The 15,001-nt window shown below is 41.7% G+C and overlaps 1 protein-coding gene across 9 annotated transcripts in view; it reads left to right on the forward strand.

Annotated features, from left to right (window-relative positions):
- The window catches only part of LOC109868635 (glutamate receptor ionotropic, NMDA 1), a 35,756-nt gene extending 24,711 nt beyond the window's left edge, over positions 1-11,045 (forward strand). For 3 of the 9 annotated variants that reach the window (XM_031802268.1, XM_031802269.1, XM_031802270.1), the window contains 3 exons: positions 3,742-3,768; positions 4,599-4,712; positions 8,164-11,045. In XM_031802268.1, the coding sequence (XP_031658128.1) occupies positions 3,742-3,768; positions 4,599-4,712; positions 8,164-8,232 (210 nt within the window). In that variant the 3' untranslated portion in view covers positions 8,233-11,045. The remainder of the gene's footprint in view (positions 1-3,741; positions 3,769-4,598; positions 4,713-8,163) is intronic. The other 6 variants (XM_031802272.1, XM_031802273.1, XM_031802271.1 and 3 more) reach the window with 3 other exon arrangements.
- Positions 11,046-15,001: the final 3,956 nt, after the last annotated feature.

The raw sequence follows: 15,001 nt of genomic DNA on the forward strand, positions 1-15,001 counted from the left end.
CAGATGATGAGGACATGCAGGGGAATAAGGTAATAAAGAGATTCTCACATAAATATGAGATACTCAGATAAATCTCATGCTTTTTGATAGCTGTAACAGTGTGCTGTTACACTATCATTTCTGACCCCGACTCTCCTACGCTTGATGTTTATACTTCTCCAGTATTTACATCACTCCATCCCCCAGAATCCCCGCTCCCCTACACTGTTTATGGACACAGAACATGAGAGTCCTCTCAGGAAAAGCCTGCGGGTCAGTAACTCGTTTCAAAACAGTGGTCGTCTAAAGCTAATCAGGCAAAACCATTCCAGCTACAGTTGAGTTATGCGCTCGCTCCTCAGTCCGGCTCGTTGCTGAAGAACATGATTTTCCCTTAACTCCAATATCTTCCACTGTGAAGCATTGGTGGCCTTCCAACTTCCTCTTTCGCCCTTACTTCGCATCATCCTGCCCCCCCCCCCCCCCCCCCGCCCGCCCTCACCCTCACTGCGCTGGCTTTCCAGCAGCAGGAGGAGCTCGGCGTGGGGGTACGGGGGAGGGGGTTGACGGGAGCAGACGAGGCGGCAGTGGACACTGTGAGCCTGTGATGTGGCTCTGGCAGCCAGCCTCCCCATGCTGACTCTTTGTTAAGCACTCACAAAAGGTCAGTGGTACACCTGTTGTATTGACAGCAGGGCTGGAAGAAGGTACGGTAAGATCACAGTCTCCAGTGTGTGTCAGCAAATCAATGTCCTTCTGAGACTGTCTGTCATCTACCTTACTACTGGATGTAACTGTTGTCTTCATGTCTGTCTACATGTATAGGCACATACAGCAGACAAATGCATGCAGGCGCCCGCTGAGAAAGGAAAAGGACACACAAACTGTTGGTCTGCGTAACATTTGTGTTTTAGACAAGGTTTTATTGACACAGTTTCTGAATAATTTTTGCACTAGTGATCAATGATGGCTCCATCCATGTAAATCATACACATAATCATTCTCAATAGGGCCTGGAGCTAATGTGGGGTTCACAAATGACAGTTTTCTGCTCTTATTCCTTAAATGGGGGTTTATGCTTGGAGTAGTGGAAATGAGATCATGCTTGGAGTAGTAGAAGTGAGGTCATGCTTGGAGTAGTAGAAGTGAAGTCATGCTTGGAGTAGTAGACGTGAGGTCATGCTTGGAGTAGTAGAAGTGAGGTCATGCTTGGAGTAGTAGAGGTAAAGTCATGCTTGGAGTAGTAGAAGTGAGATCGTGCTTGGAGTAGTGGAAATGAGGTCATGCTTGGAGTAGTAGAAGTGAGGTCATGCTTGGAGTAGTAGAAGTGAAGTCATGCTTGGAGTAGTAGAAGTGAGGTCATGCTTGGAGTAGTAGAAGTGAGGTCATGCTTGGAGTAGTAGAGGTAAAGTCATGCTTGGAGCAGTAGAAGTGAGATCGTACTTGGAGTAGTAGAAGTGAGGTCATGCTTGGAGTAGTAGAAGTGAGGTCATTCTTGGTGTAGTAGAAGCGGGGTCATGCGTAGTAGAAGTGAGATCATGCTTGGAGTAGTATACGTGAGATCATGCTTGGAGTAGTAGAGGTAAAGTCATGCTTGGAGTTGTAGAAGTGAGGTCATGCTTGGAGTAGTAGAGGTGAGGTCATGCTTGGAGTAGTGGTAATGAGGTCATGCTTAGAGTACTGGTAGTGAGGTCATGCTTGGAGTAGTAGAGGCAAGCAAATCATTGAAGCTAATACAGTATTTTATGAACATTATTCATATTGTCCTCATGTCTCTGGAGGCCATCAATGTGATGACTTACTGAGCTTCAACGGAGGAAGTACAGTAAAATACATATTTCACACTATTCAGTACACACTATCATAATAACAGGGTTGGGTGACAATTTATGTGTACTTTCCTTTCTCTGTAGGTATCTCCAACTAGGTGTCCAGATGTCATTTTGACTGCTTGTGTGTTTGTTGGTTTGTGTGTTTGTATGTTTATATTTGTGTGTTTTTATTCTTCTGTGCATATGCAAAGTGTTTGTATATGCCTGCTTTCCAAACACCGATACCTCCAGAGTATGTGCACTTCTGAATAACCTGTTTGAGTCTGTCATATCCTTCACACTGTTTCTGCTCTGAATTGATTACGCCTTAGTCTCATCTCCAACAACTAACCAACCATTCCAGGGTTGGGCTAAATTCCATTTGGAATTTCAAGTCACTTCCTGAATTGATTGAATTGAATTGGAATTCACCCAAACCCTCACCACCTTTGTTAGCTTGTATCTACTGAAAAAGCACCATGAACTGAATCTGTCCTCATCCCTAGTTTAAAAGCAGCTGCAGTATCTACTGTAGCCGTTAGCTTTTTCTGTTGTAGCAGGTCTTATTCAGAAGTGCACTGCCTAAAAGTGGAGGAGATATTAGGAGTGAGATCAACGAAATGTCAACTAGAACTAATGCACTCCAGTGGCTGTTGTTTCCTATTGGAGACAGGCAGCCGCTGCACATGCATCCAGTGGGACTCTTTCTCCGTTGGACCAGCATGCTTTGCATGACCGGGACTGTGCAAACGCAGCACTTCACCAGCGGTCAGTATCGCTTGATGTCATGTGAGACTTGGATAGTCTACGCTGAAAAGTACAAGAAGAAGAAACCATTTTGACAAAAAAATAAAAAATACTAAATCCTTTGAGTTGCCTGGGCAATGAGCATTGTCTTGTTTATATCTAAATGTCTCTATGCCTCATCATGACCTCATTGATGGAGTTTTAACATGAGGTGACTTTGACCATTGACTAACGTCTAGATGTCATCTCCCAACAGGAAATACATTTTATTTGACTTTTTTCTCTCTCAGAGCGGAGTGGTGACCTGTCCATCACTCCTCAGCCAGTCAGCTCCATCAATCTTCCACACCACCCAATAGAACAGCACCTCTTAATGCTGTGGCATTAAGAGACTGGGGATGGCTCAAACAGAGGCCCAGTCATGTAACCTGATGACAGGGGATGTTCTGTGTTGGTCCAGTGCTGGCCTGGGTTGAATGTCATGCTTTATGTTATTTGTCTCCTCTTCTACCTCTTTCCCTTACCAACCCTGCCAAGCTCTTCCCATCCTCCCATGCCCCTTTCTGCATGCTCTCAGCTGAAATTCACACTGCCCCGCCCTAAGGTCCTCCCCATACCCTACGACTAATTCACCATTAATTCATCTCATACCCATTCATCTAGGCCTAGGGCCTACTCTCTACATCTCTTACCCATTCACCTAGCTAACCATCCCCATCCAGACCTCACAAACGCATGGCCAAAACCTCACATACAACCTACCTACCTCACCAAAATTTCTCGTACTTCTCCATTCCAGGCCCAATCCCCGCTCTAACTCCATATACTAATGTACTGTATATAGTACATACAGTATACTATTCCATAAACCACTACCCCACTCTTTAAACCATTTATTTCACTCCCTAGGGTGTGGGGGGAATTTCCATTATACCCAACCACCGGTATAATGACTCAAGGGGCTTAAATGATATATTACCTATCTGTTGTTTATCTTATGTTGGTATGCATTTTGGAGGCTCCCCTGCCTTGTAGAGCACCTTTTGTTTTTACTGCATGGCTTTCAATGTGGTTGTTTCCTTTGCCAGCTTTTCTTCTCGCTCGTTTGGTTCCCTTGGCTTTGCTTATGGATCTTAAAGTAATAACGATCTAATAGCAAGACGACGGATGTTTATTTATTTTTTCTTTTCTCCCCCCTACGCAGCCCTCTTCCTCTCTAGAGACTCAGGATGTAAGAATACCTTAATATGAGCTTTTGCACACAAACACTCTCTCTGCCATGTACCTATAGAGGACTGAGAGTAGCTGTGGGGCACTTTGATGGGATGAGGGAGGGACGTAACACAACTGATGTGTGAATATCATGTAAGGATATGGTTAAAATGGGTTTGGGAATAAGTGGGAGGGAATAACAAGCTTTTCTAGACCTTGGACAGGGGTTTGCACATCCAATGAATACAGTTGATTCTGCTGACTATGACATATCATAGACATGGTATACCGGCTATTTTGTTGTTCCTCAGACCTGGCTAATGTATATTTTCTCTTTGAAAGGGTGTGTGTCTTGGGTGAAGGGGGTGGAGGTGACTATTTGATGTGTGGGTGTGTGCAAGTTGGAGTGAGTGTGTGAGTAGGATGTAGTGGATGGTCAAAGCAGCATAGCACAGGTATCGTCAACACATGCTCCTCAAACCATTCCAATGCATTTCTAGAGACATGGGGGTATTTGGATGTGTCAGTGCTTGGCTAAGGGTTTTCCATCATGTCCAGTCCCACTATGGTGAAATGGCCTAGCCGACAGTGTAGAGGCATTCTTACGTGATTAGACAGACTACAGTCCCAGTCCCACCCTTGAAAGCGGAGCAAATCTCCTGTTGCCTCCAATGTCCAATAGAGACTACTTTGGGCCAGGACACTCACCCTCATATCGCTTCAGACAGTGAAAGGGAAGGGGGAGGGAGGGTGTGGAGAGAGGGTGAGTGGGTGGATGGGTGAGACTGAGACCAAGGTATCACTCCACCCCAAGAATATGAATAACTGTTCTACATATATTTATTTTAGGATAGGAAAAGTGGTAGAGCAGAGCCCCCCGACCCCAAAAAGAAAGCCTCTTTTAGGTCCATCAGTACCTCCCTGGCCTCCAGCATCAAGAGACGTAGGTCGTCCAAAGACACGGTAAGGAGATGAAGAAGGGAACATCATCTTCCCTTACTCTTCCCTCTCTTCTCTCTCTTTTTCTCTACCTCTGTCTCCTCTTCTCTCTCAATCTCTCACTCTTTTTCTGGTCTTTTCTATCACCATTCCCATCTTTTAATTGCCAGAGCCCCATTCCTCTCACCCATCCTACATGGCTCAGCAGCAGCCATGGCCACATGTCTGTCAGTCTGCCATCGATCAACCATCCAACCAGACGCCATCTGTAGGCAGACAGGATGCAGGATGCTAGGTAGCAGTGCAGGATGCAGAGCAGGTCAGGGGTTGGAGCTGGTGTGCTGGCTGTGGGGAGAGCAAATGCAGGGCCGGGCTGGCTTCATGGGATTAGTGGGTGTAGTACTGGAGGAGGGGCAACGCAGCAGTCTGTCTTGTTTGTTTGGGCTGCTCTTCCTTCCTGCCAATGATATGGACGTGGTTTTGACCAATTTGTCTCTTGGTGATTTTGTAGTGTGTGTGTGTGTGTGTAATTGTGTTGTCTCTTGTTCCTTTGATTGCCTGATCCTTCTGTTCAATCCATTTTTTATACACTTAAATCCCGCACTTCTTCTCGTTTTGTTTCAGTCGTTGTTGGTTTTGATTTCAAAGCATGCGCCAACGTCCTGCCATTTGCCAAAGTCAGTCAACTGTTCTGGAAACAAACTAACATGTCGATTTTTACCAACAGACCATCTATTTCAGGGTTTTCCTCATGGAGTCATGTTATTAGATCTAGTCTGTCTACTTTTGATTTGTCATGTTTACTTTGTCATGTATGTAACCATATTGTCTGACGAAAGGATTTATTTCAATGTCCTTGTGGTGTCCATTTTGCATGCTTTTTAGGGTCTATTTCTAGGTGGTGAATGCAGGTGGATCTATTGTCTTCCTCTCTTTGCCGCCTTTCTCGGCTTGAGAATCTTTGAAACATCACGCTTTTATTGTATAAGCAGCTTAGACCCACTGTAAAAAGAACTCAGGCTTTATCTACCTATCTTTCTATGGGGGCCTCGCTGCAGCACAATAAGAGTGTGATGCTCTCTCATTTCCTCCACAGTCCAGTTGGAAGGGCCTGCTCATTGCTGGTGAGGAGGCTCCTCCACAGTGGCCTGACAATCCAGTGACCTGCAACATTCTCTGTCCTGCTGTTCAGCCAGACATAGCTGGCTGATGACCAAATCTGAGTTAACCAGCTATGGTCAATTCAGATTTAGCTTAGAGTTTCACAGTAGATATCAAAGCATTTTGTTTTTCCTTGACTACTTACTGGCCCAATCAAACATGTCGAAAAGGTCTCTCTTGGTCTGTTTCTGTTTGATTTCTCTCTCTTTTCCCATTGGTCTTATATCTAGTATCTCTGACATTTACATTGATGTTACTTCTTTGATCCAAATCAATACTCACTCTCTCTTGGAGTTTTTCTATAGACTTGGTCTCAACTATTGGAATGGAGAAGATGGAATGACCATTGTTGCTGTTTGTGGGAGGGTTGGGATGGTGGTTTGGGAGTTATCATGCTCTTACGCACATCCATGGTGAAAAAGAGAGACCACATAGGTTATAATAAGATTATAACCAAAGATGTACCATCCTCAGTCTTTGACTATTATTTTGATTTTATATAAGTGTTCTTCTTTTATATTAATGGTTATTAATGGACTTTTGAGTGTCAGTGTCCCTCACCCACATGCCACACTGCTCCTCTCTCCCTCCCTCTACAAGCATGTGAATTAATGTTATTGTTGTCAGTAGTAGTAGTAGTATTAGAAGTAGTAGTTGCAGTAGAAATAGTAGTAGTAGCAGTAAGATATATTATTTTAGTAGTAGTAATTGTAGTAGTTCAAAAGTCATTGTGGTAGTGGCCATAATATTGATGTATTGAAGTGTCTCGCTTTTGCTGGTCCACCTTCGGCCAGTAGGGGGTGCTCTAAAAGATACCACTAACAGCAGGCCCCCGAAGTAGGTCCACATGTGGACATCTTAACAGGGGCCTGTAAGTCTTGTGATGATGCAACTCTTAGATCTAAGTGATAAGTCCTTTGCTAACTATTAGTAAAAAATCATCAGTATTTTTTATTTGTATTACCCTATGATGATGTTGACCTTTGACTTAGCGTGGTAGTTGCATCATAACAACTTATATAGCTCAATATGCTTGAATGCTTGAAGAAAAGCATCAACACAGATTCAAACGAGAGACACAATCACCAACACCTAAAATAATCATTTGAATTTGCTGATTTGCGAAATTGACAGGCATCAGAAATTACATTTGGGATTTTTGTGAGGATGGATGGAGGTACATGGTGGATTATGATTGGCTTGTACTGAAGTGTCCCTGTTCTGAAAAGGAAGACCTCTTAAAGTACAAAAACATGTTTAAGCCATTTGTCTTATCACAGTTTGAAAAAGTGTTGTGAATTAGGTTTCTCCAACTTTTATACTATAAATCAGAATCCATGGCAAAGTAAGTTGGATTTTGATTTGACATGCTGGAAACAACGTTGATGAAAACAGCATGTCTCGTAGAGAGCATGATTCAGCACAGTGGTATGGTATGGGATTATAGGAAGGCAACAAACTTCACAAAAAACTATCTCTATATTTTGCAAGATCAATGAATGGCCATATTTGCAATGGATAAGGAACAATCCACAGCAATTGCAGTGGTTAGTGATACTGCTACTTTGTCAATTGCTAAAGGAACCATCCTTACCATTTTCAAGTATGTTACCTGCCCTGAAGCTCATGACGAATTACACAATCAATGACATTAGGTTACACAATCCCAAAGTCACAGTTGCCATAGTAACTGAGCACCTGCATGGAGCTGGGTATGTTGCTACCCAGCACTGTAGATGCCCATTAAAACCAACCACTCTGCTTCTCAGGAGGAGTACAGTGAAATATGGACTGGAAGTAAGAGTCCAACTGGATAGCGATGTGAACCAGCCAAGATTGCACTGGGGCTTAATCATAATTCATATTTTTCTCTCAGCTTAGCTGCTAAAAATAAAACCCTGTGTGCAAATGACTGTGGGTCAATCCAGCTGTCTTATTTTATCCAGGGGGGTAAATGATTGCCAAGTCAGTCATGTAGGGTTGAGATTACCTTTGGCTGATTCAAATGTGCTCTTTTCTCTGGGCCTTACCTCCACTCCACTGTAGTCATATGATAACCCTCCTCAGGCAGAGCAAGCAACTAGCACATGTAGACTCATGGCTGCACTGTACTAATCTGAGGACACAACAATGGAACCAAAATGTTTCCACCTTTCCTAACCACACTGCCTTTCGGGGGTTATAAAACACCTCTGCTTTGATGATTTTGACTGAAATGGAGCAGAGGTGTTATTTTCTGTAGCAGTTTTGTTTAGGGATTTTGTAGGGGACTGACTATGGCTCTGTTTTTCTCATGTTCTCTCCATCTCTGCAGCAGTACCCACCCACCGACATCACGGGCCAGCTCAACTTGTCCGACCCATCTGTCAGCACAGTGGTGTGAGAGGGACAGAAGGAGAGAGAGATTTTCTCCTCGGCGAGAAAGAGAGAGGGTGGGTGAATGGAGAGAGCCTTCCCACAGATCGCTTTATCGTTGGATCCATCACTGCTGCTGAAGCTTTTTGTCCCATTGGCTTTGCAGTGGAGCAATGGAGCCGACGTCTAAGAAAGGACTCCCCTGATCATATTCTCTGATCGTGGCACCTGTTACAGCTGTCTGGCATTAGTCAGCTCTAGGGTTCTGAGCTTACTGACACATACTGTGTTTTTTTATCTGTTTTCTCTATTCATGCTCAATGTATGCTTAAAACAGTCCAATCTTTGTCTAATTTACTTACTGCAGACATAGTGATGCTGGATACTACTACTATTTAATATATCTACATGATACATTTTACTGTTTTAAAAATCTTGTTTAGTTAGATTACTTAAGTATACAAACATGTTAAGTTCTGTACATATCATTTAACTTACAAGGAGGGACCATAACACACATTATTATTTCACAGTATTTAACAACAGGATTTGGCAGGTAGTTTAACTGTTAAGGGTTAGTTAGGCCAGTAACCGAAAGGTTGCTGGTTTGAATCCTCAAGTTGACTAGGTGAAAAATCTGTTGAATGTCCTTGAGCAAGGCACTTAAGCCTAATTGCTCCAGTAAGTTGCTCTGGGTAAGAGCCTCTGCTAAATGACTAAAATGTGAACAGCATAATAGGTACACTTTGCTGGATAACAACTACAGCATTTTATTAAGAAATACTTATTTTAACTCCATGTTTAAACATTTTAGATATGTCTTTGTTAAATTGGACACGTTTTAACAGTGAGAATATTAACTTTTGTGACAATGTAATCCTTTAAAGCAGCAATTCTAAAGAAGGAAGCATGCATGTATTGTAAATATATAGATGCAACTGAATATTTATGTAACTAATGTCCATGGTGTTAATATTGCTGCTACTGTTTGTTGGAATACTCCGTGGCACTTTACAACACACTTAAAACCATTTTATAATAACTCACAGTTTTCTGAGATACAAAAATGGTGAACTTTGTTTACATTGTATTCTTTGCCCCTTAATCATTTTATAACTGTCTGCCAAACTGTCTGCATGCTTGTATATATTATATCCAGCCAGTATTATCCTTTGGTGCCCCTTGAAAACATTCTGCCTGTAATGTAATGTTCACATTTACCTGTATTTGGTCCAATGAGGTCCTTACACCTTTGATATTAGGAAAGTGACAATGCTCTATTCTTATTTGAAAGGGATTTTTAGTCACAAATCTAATCAAAACTACAGGAAATACTCTCAAAAGGGTGCACATTTTTGCTTTTTCCCTAGCACTACACACCTGATTCAAATAACCAACTCATCATAAGCCTTTGGTTGGTGGAATCATGTGTGTAGTCCTAGGACTTTTGGGTCCCCAGGACCAGGATGAAGAGAAACATTCTCCAAGTCAATGTTTTCTACCATTTGTTTGGAAACCCCCCTCTCTCTCCCTCTCGCTTTCCTCAGTCTTTCTCATCGCCAGTGTCAAGGGGTTGCATCAAAGGGCCAGGTTTTTCACCCAACCAGCACTTGGTCTTTCATGAAAAACCTCCGCCCTGTGCACGTCAGTCTATCTTCAATTTGCACTTTGAGATCTTCTACATGAAAGGAACCCATGTGAATTGATAACTCAGCTTAACTTTCAGTCTTGGTGCTGTGAGCTTAGGTACAGTTATCTTGGTTAAATGCAGTCTTGGTGCTGTGAGCTTAGGTACAGTTATCTTGGTTAAATGTAAAAAGGGCCATTTCCCAGGCTCTGATGTTGAGAAACAAAGACAAAGTGTGGCATGTTGAAACAAAGACTACAGTACCATTTTGGCACGGCAATGCACAGCACTTTAACCTGAGGGCTTCCCCATGTTCCCCATGATGTTTCCATCAACAAGGCTAATTGAAATATAATTATGTATTCAGTATGCAAGTACATACAAATGAATATGAATAAGAGTAGAAAACTCTCACAAGAGAGATCATGGTCGAATTGTTATAGTATGATCCACAGCACAAAATGGTTAAATCAACGTTGTTTCAACGTAAGTTGTCAACGTATTGTGATGTGGAAAATACATTGGATTTGAAAAAGTTATCAACTGTTGTTTTGAGGGTGACATTTCAACCACAGAATTATGTCATCATTGTAACCAATTTTCAACATAGTCAACCTTGAATAAAATATGTTGAATTTGTACCTTTGAAACAACATCAGATCTTCAATGTTATATCCATGTCAGAAAAAAACAACAGGCTGGGCTGTACCTGGTACTGGAGAGTTGATCTATCCACAGCTACCCGTTGGTCCAGGGTTTTAACACAGCCCAGCCCTGCTTAGCTTTGATATTTTCCACTGACTACTACCAAGGTGCTATCGTGAGAATGATTATTGAGAGATCTCTTAATAGATAAATAGATTCACTGTTGCTATCAAAGTCATTCCTAAGGTCATATAAGTAATGTTCCCCCCCCCAAAGTTACTGACGGCAAGCTTGAAGGTTGTGAAAATTCTGTGCAACTTCCAGCGCGCGTTTACTGCTTTAAGTTACAGTTTTAACAGTGGCCAAGTAGGCTACTGTGGCTATTTGATTATAATGTAGGCCTACCATGAAAAACAATGGAGAAAATGCATCCCATAACATTTTAACATGGAAATAGCTGTTCTATCATGCAGCCAATGTCTGGTGTTCAATGTAGGCCTACATTCCATGCAGGGCTTGACATTAACCTGTTTATCCTCTTGTCTTTCATAAAAGGAGGTGACCAATTTTTTTGTGTGAGTTGTTTGATGTAAGAAACCACTTTACAAAAGAAAATGTATTATTATTTTCATACGGTTATTACAGAGAATCAGACAAATGATGCTACCCTCTGCTTAATGGCTACTTAGCTTATTCAAGCCTGTCTCAATATACAAAACTGCCCCTTTAAGACAAAAAAAGCTCTTTACCTGACTTGCTTTTCAAAGATGTCTAGGAATGTGCATGTTTTGTGCTCTTGCAGGAAGCAATCACTCCCCTATTGCTGACTACAAATGATCTATAACTGGGCTAATAACTCACTAACTGGCAAAGGATATGAACAAAATGTGGCTACATGCAGCTCTCGCTTTGATCTCAAAACAAGCCCATCTACTCAAGACCACTCATGCTGTAAACACAGTCCAGTTCAAAGTAAACGGCACAGATCCATATATGGCAATGGTCTATTTGTATATAGGCCTACTACAGCGCTGATTGGTTTTGCCGCATGGATCTGTGTAGTGTACGGGCTGAGTCTTGTGCAATAGAATCCTACTCCGATGAGGTCTGCCTACAACAAAAAGTCTTGCATAGTTCGTTTTGCATGCTCAGTCTTGCATAGTTCGTTTTACATGCTAAGTCTTGCATAGTTTGTTTTGTTTCGGTATGTTGCATTAAATGTGACTAATATTGCATTGATTCGACCACAATTGCCACAGTAAAGGGAAACATTGATAGTGTTAACTAACAGGGAAAACTCTAGACAAACTGGATATTGAATTGTGTTTAGTTGTCAACACAACCAAATATCAACATTTGAAGGAGATGTAGCTTCTGCTTTGGTATTTCCATCTGTGCCACTGACATAGTTTGCCTTGAATTCCAGTTTGCCTACAAATAAAAAAAGCATTTGTTGGATTCATGTCACCTTCTCAACCAAAAATCTAAGTTAATGAATAAGACTAAATCAAATCAAACTTTAAATAAAGTTTGATTTGATTTAGTCCCTTTCTTTAGATTCAATTTATGTTTTATATGGAGACAAACTGGAATTAAAGCCAGACTACTGGCACAAAATATACATATTTTTCAAATGTTGATATTTGGTTGTGTTGACCAAACACAATTCAATATCACTTTAGCAATACAGCAAATAGCCTAAAGTTAACGCTATCTTACAAACTAATATAACAGTATTTATTCAATGTTAAAATGAGTAACACACCAATGGCCCCATGTTGAGGTTACTGTACTATAAATGTCTTCTTATGTCATCATAGAACGTGTGCATGTTCAAGATGATAGCATGCAAAGGTTGCAGGTCTGTGGAGAGCTTCACAATCGCTTTAATAACATGCAGAATCTCAAACAGCATTGATCAGTTCCACCATTTTTTATGTAATCTCAACTGCAATCCAGGTCATTCGGTTGTGCTATTACATGAAGCACAGTGATAACACATTATATTGTTGTATAAATACAGATTATCTGACATTGTCTTTCCATTCAAATTTGGTTGGGCTTTTAGATGGCTGAAAGCATAGTAATAACACATTGGGAATTCAACACATTTCTGGCTGTCTAATTTGAGTGTCTCTCAACCAAATATTACCCAAATGTTCACTTTGAAATGATGTGGTGTGCCCAGTGGGGAGTGTCTCATACCAAAAGTCATTCATAATTGTATGAATTTGTTTGGTGACAAAGTTTTTGATGAAACACATAGATTGTAGTACTTCACCGGAGAAACAGTTAACACATTTGTCGATGGGGCGGCAGGTGGTTAGAGCATTGGACTAGTAACTGGAAGGTTGCAAGTTCAAACCCCTGAGCTGACAAGGTACAGCTGTTGTTCTGCCCCTGAACAGACAGTTAACCCACTGTTCCTAGGCCATCATTGAAAATAAGAATTTGTTCTTAACTGACTTGCCTGGTAAAAATATAGAGCTAAAACAGCATTTGGTTTATGAATGTGAAATTGTATCATTTAAATAGTTGCTTCTAGTCAATTTCTCATTCTGGCCAATGCATTGCTTAAATGTTTTTATCAGTGTTGTTTTTTGGTTCTTGAATGCTTAATGATATTGACCATACAGATTATGTTTATTTTCTGAAATGCATACTTTGAGTACAATGTATAATAGAATTTGGTTTGTTATTGATAAGGATGAGGAGATTGACATTCTAGTACCACAAGTGCAATACAATGTCACGCACACACAAACACACACTCAAACACGGTATACATTTTGAAGTTTAATTACGAAGATGATATAAAAAGATTTTCAATTAAATTATCTTGTTTGTATAGATGCACTTAAAAATAAAATGTACCTATTGCCAAATGCAATCAGAGATGCTTTTGTTTATGCAGCGTAGCCTACTACACACTTTGCAATCTATATTTTTGGCCGACACTCAAAGGGTGCACTTGGGTTAGTTCACTTGGCACGTCGGATGAGCGTAGAGACATGATACAGTATGTTATGTTCTGTCAATTTAGTGTGAACCCAATCCAAACGGAGTGTGGGCAAGCTAAATCAGGCAAACTCATTTTCAGTGGCCGCAGTTGGGGCCTAGGACAGAAGAATGCTAACGTACCTGCTCAGGTAGAATATTTCTGAAATTGGTGTAGCTTAAGTTTTGTGCCTGTTTTTTTCCCCAGAAGAGACGGGTCATGAATTGTGTTTCTAGTTAGGCATATGGCACAATTTTAGAGCAAATACATGTGATACCACCAGATTCCACCGTCCACACCTGTTAGCAGGTGAACCTCATCACCTGAAATCTGAAGTTTGTAAGGTAAGAAGTTTTACTTTACTTTCATACACCCAAGTACTTCTCTGCAGCTGCCACCACAACATCTATTTTATGTGATTTACATTCAATTTCTGCGAAGACCTCCCTGAACAGAGCCATGAACCCCTCATACAAATGCAGCTCCTCCTCTCTCCCAGACGGCCGTAGCCCACTACAACGCCCATCCAGTCAGCAGGGATATAACCGTGGCAACCTTGGACCTCTCTGTGGTGTTAGCTCCCATCTGATGAGTGCAAATGAGGGAGCACTGGAGTAGGATGCCACAGCATTTTTATGGAGTCCCTTCGTATTTGTACGGGAGGGACAAACGGACCTCGCTGACCTGGACAGACTGCTGGATGGGCTGGGATATTGGCTCGCTAGGTCGACTGGTGGTATATAATCCTCCGCCCGAGGGAGGTGATGCCCCTTGTGTAACGTTGAGACGCTGCAGAACGCTGAGGACCTCTTCCAGTTGAGCCAGCTGGTTGTGATGTTGGCGAAGTAGGTTTCCCTGTTCGCTGACCACCTGGGAGAAGCCTTGATCAACGCTGCTTCCGTAATATTGAGGCGCTATTTTGTAACGTAGATGCTGGGTGTGCATAGTGATGGATTGCAAGGACCTGTGGTTAGTAGACCAGCGCCGGAGAGGGAGTAGACGTGACATACCGACTCAACAGACCCAAATTCTTCTCCACCCAACCTGACACCACATATGGATCAGCCAAAAGGGAAAGATACATTTTCTCCCCAAAAAACTTACTCCCACTGGGCTAGAGTAATTTTTGTCATATTTTCCTATCTTACCACTCTTCAGACATGTCAACTTTGCAGCTCCCGAATCTGCTCCTCAATTTTTAAAAACGTCATCCTCTATCTCTTCAACTCCTTCAAACTCCATGTCACTCTCATCAGTTTCACGTTCTGAGCTAAGAAAGTATGGTTTTCCATTTTCTACTTGACAACCAACATCTTCTCTCTCCCCAGGGTTTTTCCCTGTTCCCTCGACCCTGCCGCCATCTTGATCTTGTCAGTTTCACCTTCCGAACTACAGTAGCATGATTTCCCATTTTTGTACATCTCTCTCCTCTCTTGTCCCAGGATTGTTTTCCTTTGTTTCTTCAACTTTTCCACTTTCTTCCTCAAGTTTTCTTCTGAGCTACTGAACTACAGTTTTCCATTTTTG

The sequence above is a fragment of the Oncorhynchus kisutch genome, linkage group LG23 (assembly GCF_002021735.2).
Source record: "Oncorhynchus kisutch isolate 150728-3 linkage group LG23, Okis_V2, whole genome shotgun sequence".
In the NCBI taxonomy this organism is placed as follows: Eukaryota; Metazoa; Chordata; class Actinopteri; order Salmoniformes; family Salmonidae; genus Oncorhynchus; species Oncorhynchus kisutch.